The sequence below is a fragment of the Episyrphus balteatus genome, chromosome 2, assembly GCF_945859705.1.
Source record: "Episyrphus balteatus chromosome 2, idEpiBalt1.1, whole genome shotgun sequence".
In the NCBI taxonomy this organism is placed as follows: domain Eukaryota; kingdom Metazoa; phylum Arthropoda; class Insecta; order Diptera; family Syrphidae; genus Episyrphus; species Episyrphus balteatus.
This window is the reverse complement of record NC_079135.1, coordinates 116,732,592-116,752,925: the sequence shown is the minus strand read 5'-3', so window position 1 is coordinate 116,752,925 and position 20,334 is coordinate 116,732,592. Positions and strand designations below refer to the sequence as shown.

At 30.4% G+C, this 20,334-nt stretch overlaps 1 protein-coding gene across 4 annotated transcripts in view; it reads right to left on the bottom strand.

The window, feature by feature from the left end:
- Nucleotides 1-18,872, bottom strand: part of LOC129912318 (peptidyl-prolyl cis-trans isomerase G-like) — a 159,788-nt gene extending 140,916 nt beyond the window's left edge. For 2 of the 4 annotated variants that reach the window (XM_055990527.1, XM_055990529.1), the window contains exon 1: nucleotides 16,830-18,872. In XM_055990527.1, the coding sequence (XP_055846502.1) occupies nucleotides 16,830-18,222 (1,393 nt within the window). In that variant the 5' untranslated portion in view covers nucleotides 18,223-18,872. The remainder of the gene's footprint in view (nucleotides 1-16,829) is intronic. The other 2 variants (XM_055990528.1, XM_055990530.1) reach the window with 1 other exon arrangement.
- Between the last annotated feature and the right edge of the window lie 1,462 nt (nucleotides 18,873-20,334).

Sequence of the window (20,334 nt, the reverse complement as noted above, 5' to 3'; positions counted from 1 at the left end):
TAATTGGTTTCTGTATTTCTTTCTTTTTTTTGTTATCAGAATAATTTTTTTCTCTTGGCTCCAAAAATAAACTTAAAAGTATTAAACATTAGTGCATTAATTGATGAAAAAATGAGTGCGTAGGCTATTAAAAAGATTGTTTAGAATTATGCCAACGTTTGAAAAATATACTGTTTATATTGAATGTGCCTTGGAATAAAAATGTTTATAATAATTAACATTTAATTTATTAGCAAAATAAAAATAAAAATGCCGAAAGAAACAACTTATTAAATATTTCTGTGAATATAAAGTGAAAGCGCCAAAAACAATTATACCAAACAACAAATTCGTTTCGCATTCCAATATCAGACCAGAAACAAAATTGAAAGTAAAAAAAAAAGTAAATTGTAAAAACTACAAAAAAACAAACAAACATTTCATAAAAAATACAAACTCAAGCGAAACCCAAAGACAACAAAGACAAGTAGACCAACTTGTCTAAAAAAAATAAAAAATAAAATAATAAGTTATAAACCAGCCGGCTTGGCTTGCTCAGGCTTAAACAAACTTAAGTATAAGTATACATTCGAAAGCAAAACAAATGATAAAAACAAAACAAATAAACCAAAGTCAATATATAACAACACAAACTGATCCAATAAAGAAAACAAAGATAAACTTTACAATCAAATTTGATATTGTGACTAGTCTATTCATCCAACTCTTGGTCTGCTAATTGTTGTTAGCTTCCTACAAACAACACTGTTTTAAGTTTCTTTCAAAACAAAGATATCAATTTACATTTATTATGATCTTGTTTGAGACATGTCACAATAAATAGATCCCCATACCCATGCCATGAGGATCAACCTGACATTATGCTTTTGTATTTATAAAGCATTACACCCATTCTCCTTTTTGAAAATGATTTGCCGTCGGCAATTTACAAAAATCGAAAAGAAAGCAACACCTTGATTTTCTTGATTTCGTCATTAGAAATTCAGTCTAAACAGAAGAACTGCAAAATAATGCTATTACAACCTGAAAAATATTTGCAAGCAAATGCATTCCCACCCAGGGTTCCTTCAACGGAAAGAACAGAGGCATTTCGATGACACACTGGGTTTCTTAGGACTTAATAATCCTTAAATGTCTGAGCAATAGCGTCAAATGCATAATTTGGCAGCTAAAACGTTTTTCACACATTAAATTTATTAACAATCGATGACAAAACAAGGCCATTCAACTTATTCATAAATGATTTGCTGTTCCAAGGAAGTAATTAGCCACCGGAAACCAAAACGATGGCTTCTCAATTGCACAGGAAGTGTCATATCCAACTTGGAAATTGAATAACCACATAAATGATGAAGACACAACAGCCATTTGATGTTGGCAGTACATAATCGATACCTTTTTGAAAGGAGGGGGTCAATTCTGGTTATGTGAAAATATATTTTCACCTTTTTACCACAAATTTGCTATTCTCTTTCAGCAAAAATAAATGAAACCGAACATCTTAAGTTTTCATAATGATTGTAATTAAATCAATTATATGAGCTCAATTTAGTTAAGACAAATCACATATACAAACTTAATTGTTTAAAATGAGCATGCTCATGCATCAGACCTGATAAGATTGTTTGAAATCATTAAATAGTTTATTAAACGGTTTCACTTATCCAACGGAAATCACTTTTTAGACTAAATGAAACAAAAAGTGATGAAAAAGAAACCAAAATCGAATTGCAGAGTCAAAAGTTGCATTCTAGTTTACAGATATCTTTTTTCTATATTCGATTCAGAGCCGGGAATTGTACCCAGCAAAATCTCTGAACCTCAACTTCCTTTCCAATTGAAGAAAATAAAACATAACCACATTGTTACAAAAAATTATTTATGTACATAAATTTATTAAAAATCTTATTGGAAATGTTTTCATTGGTAGTAAATACTTGAACTTATCAATTAATAAAATCTAAATTAAATATATATAATTATTTGTTTTTTGTTTTTACTTTCGTCTCACAATTTAAAATACTTAAGTTTAATTATATACCTAAATTAGAAATAATGGACTGTAGTGTAATCATTTAAATGCATTATTAAACATCGCAAAGCTGGTAAATTTTTGTGGTCTTCTCAAATGACAAAAACATCTGCAAATTTGTTGGGATTCTGTTGAAAATGGCAGTTGAAGTGCATTCCAGCCTAGCGTTGAGCCAAATATATAGTTATTCTCCACTTTTTGTAGTTTAAAAGTGAACGGTTTCGATTTTGATGTCCCATCTACAAATATAATCAACAGGATGGACCAATTTTTAGTATAAAAATGATAAGAATATTTTTTTTTTAGCAAAATATAATTCTTAATTTAAAAGAGAACAAGTGTGTGTCCCATTCAAAAGTGTTTTTCTTTTTATGTTTCCTAATTGCTGGGAATGACTTTTCAAAAGTGAATATTGTCAGTTTTATTCTTTTCAAACTTGATTTCCATTTGTATGTTTTCTCCATGTTAATTTTCACCAATTCAAGTCATTCAAGTCAGTGAGTCACAAAACTTATCCGTAAATTCGACTCGTATAATTGATTTTCAACTGAAGTCAAGAATTCTTTCTCTTGGTCTTCTGATTTTTTGTTAAATTAGTCTAGAAAAGTCACTTCTCAGTTATCCTAGGGTGTGAACTGTGAATCTTATCAAATTTTACCCTCGTAAACTTTTATACACCAGTGAAAGATTTCAGCGGTCCAAATTACAAATGCACTTTAGAACTTTTAAATTCGAATGAGACTTATTGAACGTTTTTAAGTGTTTATCCATATAAAATCGTTGCGAGGGATCATCAATCTTCCAAAAGCTTAGGTGATGTTGGAAAAAAAAATCAATTCTAAGAAGAATTGACGACTCTTCGCAGCGTTTTGCACTCTTACATTGAAAGGCTCCTTTAAAGATATCAACCTTAGACAAAAGCAACAATCTTATCCAGCTTCCGCGAAGTATCTGCTTGAAAGAAATTCCGAAATAAATTTTTCGATCCTATCGAGGTATCCGTTCGGAATAAGTTCGAAACATGAATCCGATGTCCGTTCAGGACTCTAATTTACTTTCCAAAAATCCGTTGTGAAACAAAAGAATTGTAGCATAAATTGGAATCGATTGCCAAAGTTTTTGTGCTTCTCTAACTTTGAAGAAGAAATTTAACACGCTGATGGCAAATACTAATTTTACATTATGATCGGAAAATTTCTGTAAAAATGGCAAATAGAACGCAAAGATAGTTTTTCAATTAAAAAGAAAACTTAAAAAAGATTCTTCGAAAATTATGATTGAATCATACGTTGGGAAGAAATTCCGAAACCAAAGCTAAATTTAATTCGAAATTGGTTTCCGACGGCATATTTAAAGTTTCGAAACAAAATTAATCAACTAGAAAATCTAATTAATTTTTCAGAAAAATATATTCACGAACAAGGCTTTTGAAAGAAATTAAGTGAAACCAGTAAATTAATTAAAATTTGATTTCAAAATGTATCTGATAAACCCACCAAAACAAGTGTTATGATTGGAATTTCTGGAATTCCGAAAAAAATTAATATTTCCGAATACTCGAAGATTTGAGTTGTCAAAAGATATCCTAGATCCGTTCGCGTACTCTGTGAAATTGTGTTATTTAATGCTCAAGTCGTTTCCATATTCGAAAATTGCAAAAACAAAAAAGGAACAAAGTGCTCGTATATGAAACTTCACTGAAAGTTAAAAATAATTTCCGAATAGGGTATAGAAACCGATTACCGTTATTTAATCAAACTCAACAAAATACATTTCAAATTCAAATAAAACAACATAAAGAACTGAAAAAATGCTCAGCAAATTTAATTTATTTCGAATAAGGACAACTTTGTTTTTCTTTAACATTAAACCAATGGCCAATTGGAAGAATAGTTTTGTAGGTCAATGTATTTCCAGTGCGAATAAGTATTTCCAGTTAATTCAGTTATAATTATTTATTAATAATTGTAATTACTTTTTAATTGAATCAAAATAGAATTTCAAAAAAAAAGTAGAACCGCTTTAAATTCTTTACGACTTTTTTTTCTTTAATTTCAACTTGATTTTTATTTTTTATTTGAATGACCACCACCACATCGGTTGAAGGCTCAAGATCGACTGACTAACTAACTGCGTGACTGAATAAGAGGGCAGAAAAATGTAAGCGTAGCTAAAAAAAAAAGATATTATAAAAGAGAATATGAGTGTTGTTCGGTTTGAAAATGTTTGTTCTTAGAGCTAGCAGCTAGAGGTGGTTATAATTGGAATTGGAAAGGGATTATAATAAAAGAGACGAGAAAATACATATGAAACAAGGGTAGACTTTTCGTTTAGTTTCTTTTTTTTCTGTTGTGTTCTTGATGTTCTTAACAAATAAACAAGAAAAAAGTAAAACTTTTGTTGGATTATAAAATTGTTTATTTATTTTTTTTTTTCCAACATTTTTGCCTCTTGCGTGGTTTTTTTTCAGATCGATCTTCTTTATTTTTAATATAAACTGTGAGAAGTAAGGCAGTACCGTGTCTGTTCATGGAAAAAAATAGTTATTGGAACAAGAGGAGTATGGCACATAAAAAAAGTGATTTATCTTTTGTGATTGAATTCCATGAAATGTACCTGTCATTGTTTTGCAACAGATCAAAAGATCACATATCCTTACCAGTATCTTATCCGTACGTTTTTTTTTCCGGAGCAATGTTTAGTGTCAAATTCTTTTGTTGGACAGTACCACTTATTGGCATTTAACAATGTAGCAATGTTTTTGCTGTTTTTTAGAACGAACAAAAAAAAAAATAAAGTAGTTTCAGATTATTTGTTTTCAAGGTAATATGTAAGCTATAAGAATTTTGCTACCCGGTTTAAATTAAAAATTAATGTCAATATTATGAGGAGGAGAGGTTTTTAAGTGTTTCTTCTTAACTTCAAAAGCCATTCCTATATTAGAATCAACTTCTTTTATATTACATAAAGAGTTTTGTTAATTTTTAAATTTAGCTGTTAGCTGTTGGCTAAACTTTTACTATGTTTTCTACGTGAAGTTATATTATTTCTAGATTCTGTTATTTTTTGGTTCAGTTATTCACGAAATTTAAAATAAATTGCAATTATTTTGGAGACAATCTTTAATTTTAATTAATGATCAGTGGAAATGAAGCATTAGACATTTTTTAAGCTTCAAGATAATGTTGCTAAGCATTTAAGAAACGTTAATAATTCGTATTCAAAATGAAAGAAATGAGTTTGTCGTTTTGAGTAAGATTTTAAATAAATTGTTAAGAGAACATGGGTTTTTCGTATAACTTATTGATCGTATTGAGGAAGGGAGTTCAACATTTTGTGTTTGGTCTTATTTTTATATACAAAACTCCATTTTTAGAGCACTTTTTTGGAATTCACATCACAATATCTACATAAATTTAACAACTCACTCATCAGATTAAAAAAAATTCTCCAAAGAAATCAATAAATTAATATATGCAATGCATCTGTATAATTTCCTTGGGTTTTTATAGTCTTTTATCTTCATTCAAAAAAGCTTTAAGCAAGAGGTTTTAGGTCCAAATCTATCCTCCACCAGCTATACATTTTGTTCGGGGAGACCTCTTTTTGAGAGGAATAGACAAAACTTCCAAAAGTGTCATTGTCATAAAAAAGTCTATCACCCATATGTCCCCTCCATTCTTATAAACCATTTACATGCACACAGGAATGGTCGAGAGTTGCAAGCTCTCCGCATATTTAAATAAATAGTGGAAAACAAAACGGAGTAGACACAGAAACAACCGCATATAAATGTATATATCCAAATCCACTTCCCCAAGTAGGTTGAAAAATGCTTTAAACAAAAACAAAATCATAAATGCATGTTAAAATGTAAGAAATAACAAAAAATCTATACAAAATCTGTGCGATTATAGAATTCCGACTCAGAATCTAACGTCTGGTTTACAAGCACCGGATGTGCTAGACAATGTTGTTCGCTTCTTAGTTTGCAGCTGGAGTTTGACAAACAAGCTGCATACACCCACAGTATCCATGATTAAATAGGCACAATCTTTCTTTCCAGTAAATGAGCGTAAATATGCACATGTGCACAATTCAATGTGTTCTATCTAAGTCCTTAGGTTATCTATTTTATTTAGTGAACATTTAATAAAAAATGATTTATTTTTTTCCTATGAAATTGATACTTGAAACCAACTATTAACATTTACACTTAATGACAGTAATATTCTATTAAAAAATAAACAAACAACCTTTACCTACTAGTTTTATGGATGTGCATAGCACCCAAGGACTAGAAACTACATATTTAAATATCTAATTAATGAGGGCTGAAAGGATATATAAAAGATATCAATATCGGTTTGAGATTGTTATAAAAAGTACCTGCACCAGGTATTGACGATGATTTATGTACATAGAAATAATAGGCCCTTATTTGTTGTCCATGTCAAAAATGATGGTATTCTTGTTAAAGGATCTTTCTTTGAACTCCTTTTTTAAAAAAAGGGGCGGCATAGTTTTCATTTGATCTTACTGTTGATTCCATTTCGAATAAAGTACCTATGTAGCTAAAAACACTTTCCCACAACATGATCTCAAAATTAATTCCTCACCAGAAGAAACGTTACCTACTCGAATTTTTTGTTTATTTTTTCTTTTGTGATTTATGTGAAGTGTGAAAATTCACAAAATAATCTGCAACAATTAAATTAACGTACCATAATATAAACACATTGAAATTCTAGAAAAAGAAAAAAATTACTCATTAATCTCTTTAAGAAATTATCTCCACCATAAAATAAATTTCATCTGCACAATTTATTAATTAGTCTCTTAAATTGGGAAAGGTTTTTATAATCTCTATAATTTTATAATGAAAGCGCTGCGCTGGGGGCTAATTTCCCTTTCGCTTCAAATGTAAAGGAAACAAAAATATTAAAACTTTTAATGATATTATCTGATTAGTATTAAAAACTTTGAATGTTTGTTCATAACTCAAGGGTAGTCAACTTTTAGATGCAGCTATTTTTTTTTAATTTAATCTAATTAGCTAACGATAAAATCAAATTAAACAGATTTCAAAATTGTAACAGTTTAAGCGAAAGGGTAAAGTATGAAATGTTTATCTATTAATTTAAAAGTAAAATTAAATTTCTAATCACTTTTAAAGAATTTAAAAACCATTTCTTTGGATATTAAATTCAGTTAACCAAAAGCACAAAATTATTTTTTTTTTCTGTAACATTTTGGACATCAAAAATGAAACTCAAGCAAAAAAAATTATAATCTACTTTCTAGTGCAAGTAATATTTCCAAATTATTTTAAGGAGCATTCGATGTTGATCTTGACGTATTTTCTATTTTTATAAATCATAATTGGAGCGTGTATTTGAATTACATAAGCCAACTTGAAGCAAAAAAAAAAAAAGAAAAAAAGCTTTATTTTTAGCGCTATTGCTTGTTTCAACAAAACAGAAAAGTATTTTAAAGATTCTCACCATGCTTTCGAAAATATGTGATAACCTCACTTACGTTGAACAATACCAATAAAAACATAAAGATTTCCATGCATTGGGAGTTTAAGTTTGCATAATATTTAGCAACTGCAACTTCTCATAAAGTCTTAACATGTAATCCATTTAGTTTTTTTTTTTTTTTTATTTACAAAGAAGTGTGAAACACCAGAAAGGTAAACAAAATCAATTTTCTCTGTTAAACACAGGTACAAAGAAATTCGTACTTTTAAAAATTCTTGTTTATACGAAGAATGGGAAATCTCTTATTCTTTGAAATCGTTAGCCTTTTTTTGTTATTGCAGATATTTTATGGCATACACAAATAAATCCAACTACCAACTATTTGAGAGATCTTACTCATCAGATTTTGTTATCTGAGCTACATAATGTCTAATCGACTTTTATTTTTTTAATGATTTTGTTGGTACGTTGTCTTATCTAAAAAAAAAAAAACATTCATTAAATATTGTAAAAGAATCTTAAAATTAAATACACATCTCATAATTCATAGTTAAGGGCATAGATGTATAAGATTTCCCAACGAATGACGCTTTGTTTTTTTTTTTCATCCGTAACATAATGCTGATTACGATGGAATTTCTTATAAGGTTTTTTTGTTTAAAAAAAAAATATAGACCTGTCATTGTATTTCTTATTATTTAGTTTTCATTCAAAAAATAAAAATATAAACAAAAACAATCTAAATTCCATTTCCAATTTGTGTAAACCATTCTGCCGGTAAGCAATGATACTTGAGACAATTTTAAATACATTTTATGTCTTATTCTTTTATTCTTTGTGTTTTTAGAGACTGTCCAGCAGTCTCTAAAAAAGGCTAGTCTTTCTCAGCTCTAGAGATCAACTGCACTCAGGATCTTGCCGTCCAAGGTCACGAAATCATTCATAAATCGATGTAATGTATCAAGAAATATCTTAAAAACAAAAATTTCATAATGATTAAATACGGTTTTTAAAGTAGAAGTTTTAACGGGGCCTGAAAAGTTTAATAAATTTTTTAACGACCTCGATGAATGCAAAATGATTGCGCTTGATGTTTTTAAAGCATTTAATAGTTTGGCATGGAGCTCTCTTATCAAAAGTAAAGGCACATGGTTTTGAAGATTCTCCGTTTCGATGTATTTAGACTTTGGACTCAAGGAAAATTACAGTCATTAGTTTGATTTCACTTTCTTGTAAAAAAGTTGTAAATTCGACGTCCTTATTTGTACAAAAATAAAAATAGACCTTAAAATTACCAACATATTTGACACCTTCAGTTATTAATACTTTTTATCAACATTCCATACGAGTTGGCACTATAACAATGCTTTTTCTTTCATGTTTGTAGAAAATGAATTAGCAGAACAAATCGAGGTAAAAATAAAAACTAGATAATTTGTTGTTGTTGTTTATGTAGGTAATGCATGTACAAATAGATGACTTTATTTGAATCAGATCACAGGGCTAAGAAAATGAAAATTGCCATTTTTTGCAAGTTGAGATAAAATTTATTTGCATGTGTGTAACCATTTTGCGCTGCGGGAAACAAAGTGCATAAAACTTTGTTGTAGGAATCCAGTGTGCATCATTGTGTTCAATACGGAAATCAAACAAACCTTATGTAAACTTTTTTTATTGCTACTTTACTATGACCAAAAAACCTAAGGAACAAAATTGCATTCAGAACACTATCAAAGAGATAGCCGTTAAATACTATGTAATTTGTTTATTATTCAAAGAATGTAATATTAACGAGCTATTAGTAGCGTTCAAAATAATCTGTTTGAGCCTTTAGATGTCATGGCTATCATATAATATAATAATAATAAATTATTTTCCAAAAGTTTTAAAAAGGTTCTTTCTTTGGGACATATAAAATGTTTATAATCTTCTGTGCGGAATAATTAAATCATTTATTTTCAAAACATGATAAGTCCATGATTTCAAATTTTTTTGTTAAATTTAGCAAAATGTATAAAAAATTTATTTTGTAGAACTTTTACATAGCTACAGAATATCGTTTGGTATTAACTTTTTGGACCGATAGTTCAAAAGATAAAAAATAAAAACGATCTTGGACTTATCATACTTTGAAAATAAACTAATGTGAAATTAGTTTTAAAATGAATATACAATTTTGTTTAAAACCTCAGTCTATCAAACAATTGCATTTGGGAATAGAATATAATGTTTCGAGTAGTTATTTTACTTGAAAGACGCTTTCAACCTAAGATTTTGAGTCAGTAGCCAGCTTCTTTATGTGTAGTCAATTACTCATAAAAAAGTTGTAGTTTATTTTCAAAAGATGATAAGTCCGGGACTTTTATCATGTTTTGACAATACAAAATTTTTTCGCTCAGCTGTAAAATCGAATATAGACTGAGTAGATGCTTCATATTTTGAAGGTACGTGTGGTTATCCCCCAAGAACATATTCAGTTAAAAAAACGAATTTTGAAAAAAAATGGACTTATCATGTTTTGAAAATAAACGATTCAATTGTAAAACATGGACGATCTGAATCATGACCACTGTAATAAATGAAACTTGTATTTTTATGATTGGGCGTGAACCTTTAATTATAACTAGATTTATTTGATACACATGTGAAACAATAAAAAGAATTAGTTCTACTGAAAACTAAAGGTGGTCCTAATCCACTTGTTTGAACAATTAATTAACACATTCCGTATTGTGTGGTGTTACAAAGAAAAATCTCAAAAACACTAAAATTTAGCACCTCAATACATAATAAATATTTATTTAGCGTTCAACATGCATTAAAATGTAATCCTCTCTTGATATAACGACATTTACTGGAATTAAATCAGTCTGGCCGAAGAACTTCTGTTCTGTTTATTTAAGCGTTTGCTTGTCTCGGAGTTTATGATGGATCTTTAAAATTATATTTTTAGATATAAGATATTTGTCGAAATAGATGCGGCTTCGTCTTTAAACACTTGTTAAAGTCAACACAGCTGTGTGAATATCATTCCTCAGAGTGTTCTTTTCTTAGTTGAAAAGCATACACGTCTTCATATTTGCATCTACGTGAGACTACAAACTGTTAAATCAGTTGATCACCATCAGGATTATTTTGAATAAAAAATCAAATCATTCAAATGAAAGAAAAATTATAATGACCATTGAAATCAATTATAAATCCATGCCTGATTGATAAATCAATTCAATGAGTGGTTTTCATTTTCTTTTTCTTCCAGCTGCGAACAACATGACGTCCTCTTTTGGTTGAAGTTGGAAGGAGTTGAGATGAGACTCCTCTAAATAAATGAAATTATGTTCTCACCTTTAAATTAAAATAAGGGGTTTCTCCCTGATCACACTTTTGAATGTTATGGAGTTCGACCTTTGATGCCAGAATGAAGCCAGTTATTGTTATAATCGTGTTTTAATGACAATGGAGCTGTCACTTGTGTAGATGGAGAATTACTACCATTAAAGTGAGGTGGACATGGAAAATTCGCCCTTTCATTAATTAAACTTGGCGATTATTACTGCTATAAATGATCTAAATTCATTCGTAAGAGACTCTTGAGATGAACAGAATAAAATAAACGCAAGTGCAAGTGATGAGAGACTGTATACTGCAGCTGACGTGAACAAAAATTAGAAGCTCTCATCTTACTTATTTGTCATGAAAATAAAATGCACGACTGGGTCGCACTCACTTGCTCTTGTAGCTCAAAGTATCTTTATCTTAAATATTTATTGGAAATTAAAAATGTTGTTAAGTGTCGAGAAAAAAAACTTAAAAAATGTCAATTTTTGAAAAACGGCAACTCCTTATTTGTTTGTTTTGTTAGAATCATTACACCAAATTTAATCAAACCAAATTTAATCAAAATCGTTAGAGCCGTTTTCGAGGAAATTACAATACCTAGAAAACGGTATATGGGAGGTATGCGTTAAAAAAGAGATATTGCAAAACTAAAAAAAACGGACCTAGGATATTACGCAAAAATTTCTGTACCAAGTTTCAAGTAAATCCATCCATCCGTTTAGGCCCTAGCGCGATGTACAGATGGACGCACAGACGCACAGTGTGCAATTTTGCCAATCTAGCGGAACTAAATTCGTGGTTCCAAGTACACTTAATTTTTGCTATGAAAAACAGTTTAATTATATTAAATATGTATTTCTACAAGTGCCTTATTGATTTTCAGATATATATATCTAATTATAAGTCCGATATGAGTACATATATGTACAAAATAGATGGGGAAGAGCCGACATCGAGCAATCGATTTTGGGAGTTGTTTATCAAAACTATCTATATCTCGAAAACGAAGCAAGATATCGAAAAATTTTATTTAATCTTTTTGTCTAAAAAGGTAATTTGCGATTCACAAAAATCTGATTTACGATTTTTGAAAATATCGAAAATACGTTTTTGGCCCATAAATCTGAACAAAAAAAAAAAATATTGTATGGGGGCCGCAGCTATTCACAAAAACCCTTTACGGATTCTGATAAATAGAATATTGAGCGAGGTCCTAAGCACCATTTCACAAAAGATATATGCGGATACATTTTTAAAACGCTGGACGAAGTCAGAACAAATAATTGAAATAAAGGGCCTAAGGTCTTGAAACAAAATTAAATTTTTCTTCCATTTTAAGACTTAACAACACATTTGTTTTTTGTGGTAACATCATAATAGAATACCAAAAAAAATTTAAAAAAATGTTTGTTCAGCTAGCTTTGATAAATAATAAAATACACAACTATTAGTTTCACTCAAAAAAATCAACTAACTTTAAATATATTTTTGCTTATTTTAAACTTATGTTCATGACACTGCAGAACGCCGCATACAGTTTTAATTTTTGTTTTCTTGTGTAAAATTTCATTGTATGGAATTTAACCTTTCATTATACATCAAAATATTTATATTCGGAAAACTTCGAATTTTAATAAAGTTCCACTAGATATGTAAAATTGCACACTGTGCGACGGACGTCATGACGAAAACCACTTTTTTGATCTTCTCCATCATCGTAATGTTGGTTTTGATTGAAACCTCGAATTTTTTTCTACACGAAACCAATACTTGCCCTATAGAGCAAGTAAAAAGTTAGAAAATTGATTTTGTCGGGTATATATGTATGTACATAATATCGGATAATTTTTAATTTAAGTCAATATTGAGACAAACATAGCTCAAACTATGAACTTTGCAATCTATTTTTTTTTTCCATATACTCCAATCAAAGCTAGTTCTAACCTATACCAATCAATAAAAGCAATTACAACAATTATTAACAAAACACCAATGAGTTTTACATGTTTTTCTAATAACTTCAAACAGCATTTTGTCTCTTCTGTCAGAAAAAAAAATAGTAGTTTGAACCCATTCGGTTTTTTTCTTCCACTGTAAACTTGTTTTTTAGCAACATTTTATATATTGATTTCCAATGTGTTGATGAAGTGTGAATGCCATTGTAGATAGTATTTATGTACAACATGGTGTTCCTTCCTTTTGATATTAAATTTGCAAGAAATTTGATCTTGAATGCAACTTAAAATATACAACATGAGTGAAAGTTTTGCACAATTATTTACAGTCTAATGAATCCATGCTGCCGAATTACGTTTCATCCTTCACTTGGTTTAACGTGGACTTGACCCATCATTATATTAAAAGCCTCATATCAAATAGAATAGAATTCGTTTTAAAAAAAGTAATAATGTTAAATGGTTTCATCTCATCATCAATCTTCAATAAAATAACTTCTCATGGTCGTGATTTATTAATGTCATTAAAATTGGAACGTACTCTCAACATCAGCAGCCTAACCAACCAAACTACAGAATTCATTTGTCGTAAAAAAAATTTTTACACTTAACAGAAAAATATAAAATGTGCGTGTGTCTTCTTTTGGTAATTTTAAAAACGCAATTGCGAATTTTTTGAATCTTTAGAATTCAGAACTCATATAGCTCAATTCGTACAACAACCATTTTCATCTTGCCGTTCAAATAACAATTTGAGATTAACTCTGTTGTAGATGGTTGGTGGACTATAATTTTGTTTCGAATTAAAATAAAACTGTTAAAAACAATCTATTATTAAATGCGCAATTATTTAGCAATCTACATATCAGAAAACACCACATATGTGAGCATTTAAATTGAATTTAAGCATTTATCAGCAAATACGCCTAGAGCACGTGTCACACTCAGCTGGGTACCACCCGCGCAATGTCCCAACCGCAATTGTCAGTCAAGTGTGACCACAAATAATCACATTAGATGAAGTCAGCTGTTGAGCACTTATGGTCGACCGGCGAATTTTTGATAAGAAGGAGTGCTTAAATATCAACAAACGCCACCAATGATAAAATTTATATAGATTCAAATTAATGCAGGGCTGTTATATCAAAGTAGTCATCAAGAAAACAGCTGACTCAGAAAAAATTATATAGAAAACTAGAACTTCCGATGAAGCGAGTTGAAAAGAATATAGAAAATCTATATTCATTAAAGAAGACCTCCGCCAATGCATTATATGTTTTTTGTTGAAAGCATGGCATTCACAGGAAAGGTATGGCATCGTCTTTTTCCTCTTTTTCTACTCAATCTTTTAATAATTTGGAAGTCGACCAATTCTAGGACGCATTTTTAAACAGAGGTTTTTTATGACTATTATAGAGCTGAACCTGCTTAAAAACCACAAACACAGAGTTTTTTGATAAAGTGTTTTTGAGGATATGCAACGGACTTTTCTTCGACCGAAAGAAGGAGAAATACTATAGCAACAAGAAAAAATTATACAATGGGTTCAAGTAGGTATTTGTTGCAATCGGCGAAAATACTTTTTGGAATAATTTTTTTCTCATCAATCTACTCATGAGAAGCATGACTACATAACAACGACATCCCCAACCTCGGTACTGTGGTACTTTAGATATACTATTGGATGAGCATATCATTTTAGCGGACAACAAGGAAGCACTTTCACTTTTACATACTATCATGGGTAAACGCTAATCCAACTAACTTTACAACTGAACATCCGGGTCAGAAAATTACGAGGGGCCAAGTCAGCAGACTTGTTAAATTAAGTTTATCTATGTTTTATATTTATTTATATTAAATAACATTGTCATTGAATAAGGTTAGACCTCAATTGTGCCAAAAAATTCAAATATTAAATTAGAAATAAGTTAATCTTTAGTAAATTGTAAATAGCAAGCTCAATATACATACAAAAATTGTATTGAGTTATGAAACTCATAAACGTAAATTTCATTTTTAAAAACTTATTTGTATAAATTTTAGAGATAAAACAAATTGCACTTCAACACTTTGTCATGTTAAAGCTCCTCGTAGCCGCTCCGAATCAGCCAAAAATTATGGTTTTCTCCATTTCACGCACTTTATGTCCTTCACATAAGACTTTACAATGGCTTACAATAAATCAGAGAACAAATTTGTATGTACTTAATTATGTATATTTATATTTAAAATAAAAAATAATATGCTGCCAAATTATCTATTTAATAAAATAGTTTATGTATCCGATGTGCAACTATTTAAGAAACAGAGGTGATTTTAGACAACCATTTTTGTCAACTAGTAGATCTCAGAATTTATTGTTTCATAAAGGTTTAAAATAATTCAATAATCTGGTAATAGAGATTAACACAATCATTTTTTCACATAGAAGACGATCACACAAACAGAGAAATATAGAGTACCCACTAAATGAGACACCCATTGCCCTAAAAAAAAAACGTACTGTGTGGTACGGCATATGTCCACTTTGATGAGGTCTTTTAGTATTTACTGAGCACTATCTGATGGCATCCTTATTTTTAGAAAACGAATTTAAACGTTGCTAAAAAAAATAAATTAAAAATGTTTGAGAAAATTTCAATTTTTTCTCATCGGCTGTTTTGGTCGTAATGGTGTTTTAATGAAACAACAATAAAATAAATGAGCGATGTGCCTTTAGTACTAAAAGCGTTTGCTAAATCGAAACTTAAGCATTTAAGTTTAACATAAATCCTTATGTGACAGTTTATGCAGATGTAAAAGTAGGTTATAAGATTTTATGTTCAACATAAATTATTTAAGTTTCGAATCAGCAAATGGCCCTAAGTTGTATGAAGAACAATATTTTAAACTGCGTTTTTCTTGGAATGAGTTGCAATGGACTTGTGCTGTTTTCCTCCTGGACCCTTCATATCTGTCATGAGAAAGTGCATCTTATCTCAGCAAATCTATGTTTTAAAAATAATTTGCATATACAAATGACGGCTTTGATTCTTCGTGGAATATAGCGCCAAAAATATATTTATTCTTTTTTACACTGAAACCGGCTTTACTGACAATCAAGTATATTGAAATAATGCCTTTAATGCCTTGATGGGGTACATAAACACAAATCTACGTTATCAATTTCGTTTAACCTTGGGAATACTCGTATTCCCCCATGTGGCCTATCATCCCCCAAAAACACCACACAGAACTTCTCCATTTTCTTTGAATTGATTTTTCACCAGTCCACCAGCTATTGTAGTTCATTAACTATAAACAATGTAAACAAATTAGAACTACATACTTACAAAAAGAAAAATAACTGATAAGAAAAAAACTTCCCACCTGACAAAAAAAAAATCCCATCTTGTTGAAAGAAACTTATAAACTGCGCACAACTAAAATTACACTAAAAACACCCTACAGAAAAGGTACATCACTACAATACAATACAAATAACAACAAGGTGTTTTGGGGACACCATGAAGAGGATAAAAAATCTACATTAAGTATATATTCGCGCCCAACACCAAAAACGATGTCGCGGTTATTCCAACTCCCCTCTTTATGACCCAACCATCTGTTGAAATCTCTATCTTCTTGTCTAGAAGGAACTTGCACAAATATGCAAATATCGCCCACTAACTTAAATATGACACAAAAAAGGAAAGGAAAAAAAGAAGAAGAAGAAGAAGAAGAGAACCAAAACGAATGAAAGTAAACCATTCACAGCATCCTTATCCTTTACTCCCCATTAATTTGTTTATTTTTTATGTTTTTCATCCTTGTCACCTTGTTCCAATTTAAAGCTTTTTTTTTATAATAAAAGCAAGAAAAATCAATAAATCACAAATACGACAAGAGTAAAATCGAGAAGAAAAAGAAAGGAAAAAGCACTTCCCAGAGAAAACTTCGACCATTTTTCCTAATTAAAATATCAAAACAAAAAAAGTTAAATAAAGTAAAGTAAATGAAAAGAACAAGAAAACTCACCTTCACCAATATCTCGTTCTTCATCATCTTGCATCTGTGTGTCCAAACTGCGTCGCACAAAACTCTCATTAGCCAACTTCAATTGCTCCTTCCTCGGACTTTCATGCTCCTTCAATGGACTAAAAGAACTCTTCTCTTTCCGATCAAGAATACTACTCTTAAGAATACTACCAGAGTTATTCTTAATACTCGGAGTACTCGTACTCGTTGCCTTCAAAGAATCAAACAGGTTATCCAATGGTATTGTTCGTTTCGAATTCTTTGGATCTGCATCAAACCAATCATCATCATCCGATGATTCACCAAAGATCTCGACAGTCTCCAGAAATGACACGGAGAGATTCTTTCCGTTCTTTTTCTTTTGGAAAGGTGTTGTGTCAATCTTTGGCGGCGTTGGGCAAGTTTCCCAATTCGGACCAATTCGCTTGATTTTCACAAACGACTTGAAATACCGACTGCCGAACTTTTGTCTCAATGGAGCCAGATTTGTCGATGTTAGAGCCTTCTTGTTTAGCTTTTTATCAACCTTACGACGTTGTTTACTATTCTGAGGAGGTTTCTCCTCAGGACTACAACTGTTCGAAGCCGGTTTCCGGCGAGGTGATGGAGTTCTCGTCAAAGCTCCAATTTTAATAAAGAACTCATTGCCTTTCTTTATCTTGCGTTTTGGCGGTGATAAACTTGGCGACTTTTCAGACGATTTACGCTTTTGTCCGGAGGAGGTGACTAAAGGACTGTCAACCATAAGCGAGTTATTCCCATCATTCGGCAGAATCGCCGGGAACTTTCTTGGCCTGCCACGACTTTTGTGGTGAACAATAAGTTTAACAGGATAAGGAATTTGATTCTGTTGCATTTGCAAGAGATTCTTATCTTTGGGTAATTTAATGCAACATTTACGAATCTTAAAAATTCCATCGATAGTTGGTTGATTTGGTGTTGTTGTTGTTGTTGATTTCTTTTGTACAACAACAGAATCAACTCTTTGAGGCGTCGATGACGCTAAAGGCGCCACGGTTTTTGTATTTGATAGCTTTTTGAGTGGACTTTTTTTCAATTCTAAACGACTGATTGTAGGTGACGATTTCGAAGATGACAATGATAATTTAGAGGTTTTTGGAGATTTTGGGGAATTCTTATGACCGACAAGTTTGTGATTAAACATAACATTAAATTTTGTCCTTTCAACAAGGACACGCACCGATTTCATATCGATTTGTGGTAGTGTTAGTGTTTTTGATGACGTTTTCGACGACTTCGACATGTTTTTGCTTTTGTTTAATTTAATTCGAAGTTTTTGTATTTTTTTCGAATTCTCATCGAGTGAGGGGGACGACGAAGAGGAGGAGAGTTTTTTTGGAGATTTTAAATCATCAAAGCGGGAGTTCTTCATTTTTTTTTTTTATTTTTAGGTTTGTTTGTTTGACACAAGAGAGGAAGTCGAAGGGAAATTACGACAAAAAAAAAATGACAAACGACGATGAATGAGATGAGGACACACGCACCGACAAGCAAGAGAAATGGAGGAGAAAAAGAAAATTGTTGTTGTTGTTGGAGGGGGCCAAATATTTTTAGAGACAAATCATTTGCAAAATGGAATTTTTTTGTTCACTCAACAAAAAAAAAAAACTATTTCATAAGAAAAAGAAATAACTTAAAAACACATGTGAAAAACGGTACTTGGCGTTTTTCTTGTTATTTTGATATAAAAATGAGCGGAAAAATTGTAAAAAAAAAATTATGAAGAAAAAAGTCAAAGTTGAAGCGGTTTTTTTTTTCTTTTCCAAATTTCTATTTTTTTCTTCTTCTTTTCACGAATGTTCTTTTCTTGTAGTACTTTTTTTTTTGTTCAAATTAGATTATTTATCTATTTATTAAGAGGTTATTTTTGGTAAGCGTTTGTTTTTTTTTTTTTTTTTTAATAAAATAACGGAATATTTAGTATAAAATATGTCGGATTTATTTTTTTTTTTATAGAGCCGCTGCTTATGCACACGAAGGTTTCGGTTCGGACGCCATTCAATTCAAGTTTGTTGAACTTTTTTTTTTTATTTAATTTTTTAGGTACAAAATGACAGAAGAGAGAAATGCGAATATTTTTTTATGGTAGTTTATTGGTGAGTGGAGATGGTGGCGGTAGTGTAGATAGAGGGATTATTGCAGATAAGGGCGTGTGCACATTCGGGTGAATAGGATGTGTTCAAAAAGAGTGTGGTTTAATTAATGGTTTGATTAAACTGATGGATTTTTTTTTTCAATTTATTAGCAGCGTATCCTTAGGCACATATTTCTTTACCACAGTACACATAAAAAGGTAATATGTTCCAAGCTGACATTGGTCGCCAAATTGTCAAAACATCACAATTTGGCGACCAAATTGTCAGCTACCGTAATTCTTAATTTTGTGACAGTTTTTCCGAACACAAAATTAAAAATAATGATGCAGAAAGCTTTTTTTTTGGTTTAAAAAATAATTTTTATAGTTTTTTCCAAAAACAAATAGTGCTAGTACAAAATTTTTACTTTTGTAAATTTCCCACTTTTTCACTTCTTAGGTCATTGTAGTTATGGCTTTAAGTTATAACTACAACGGCCACTTTTTGCAAAAAGTCAAAAAGTGAAAATTTTCAAACTCATTTTGTGACAGTTTTTCCGACCACAAAATTAAAAATAATGATGGAAGAAGCTTATTTTTTGGTTAAAAAAAAAAACAATTTTTGTAAATTTTTTTTAGTGCCAGTTGTACAATCGTGGATCACCCAACTAGCACAACAGCTTCTATAATTTGAGATCTCGCAGGTACTACTTTTTATACAGCTTGTATTGAGCTTGCTTCAGAATTTAATTTCTTATACAAGTTCGAACTTGTTTAACAACTTCTAATAAGTTGTTTAAATACTGTTAAAGAAACTTAAACGAAAAAAGCTTGTTTTCGAAAAGGCCTGTTTAATGAATTTATAAAAGTTTTAAAGAAAGAATTTGATTTTGGTTTTGATAATGAATAATATAGCTGGGACACTTTTTGGTTTTGACATTGAATAATTTAGCTCGGACATTTTTTGTTATGACATTTCTGATGTTTGAACTGATTAAGTTTTTGACTTCATTAATGAATATACTAGGATAGCCGAGTGGGTAGAGTGGCGGACTGCCACCAAGCAGATACGAAGTTCGATTCCTGGGTGTGGTAAAAAAATTATATAATTTTAAAATTATTATTAATAGATAGACTAAAAACTAATGGAATAATATATATAATTTCAAATAAAAAAATAAAATTCATGATTTAAAAACAAATAAAAACCAGTTAAAAAAGAATTCTTTTTTGTTTTTGTAGATGTTTTTTTAATTTCGATAAGACATGTATTAAAGAACTATACAAGCTGTTCCGAAGATATCTGTCAAATCTCAAAGCTTCGGTAGAGCTTCGGTAAAGCTTCGTTTAAACTTCTTATAGAGGATCAAACTTGTATAACGTTCTCCTTTTTCCATGCCCAACAACCTT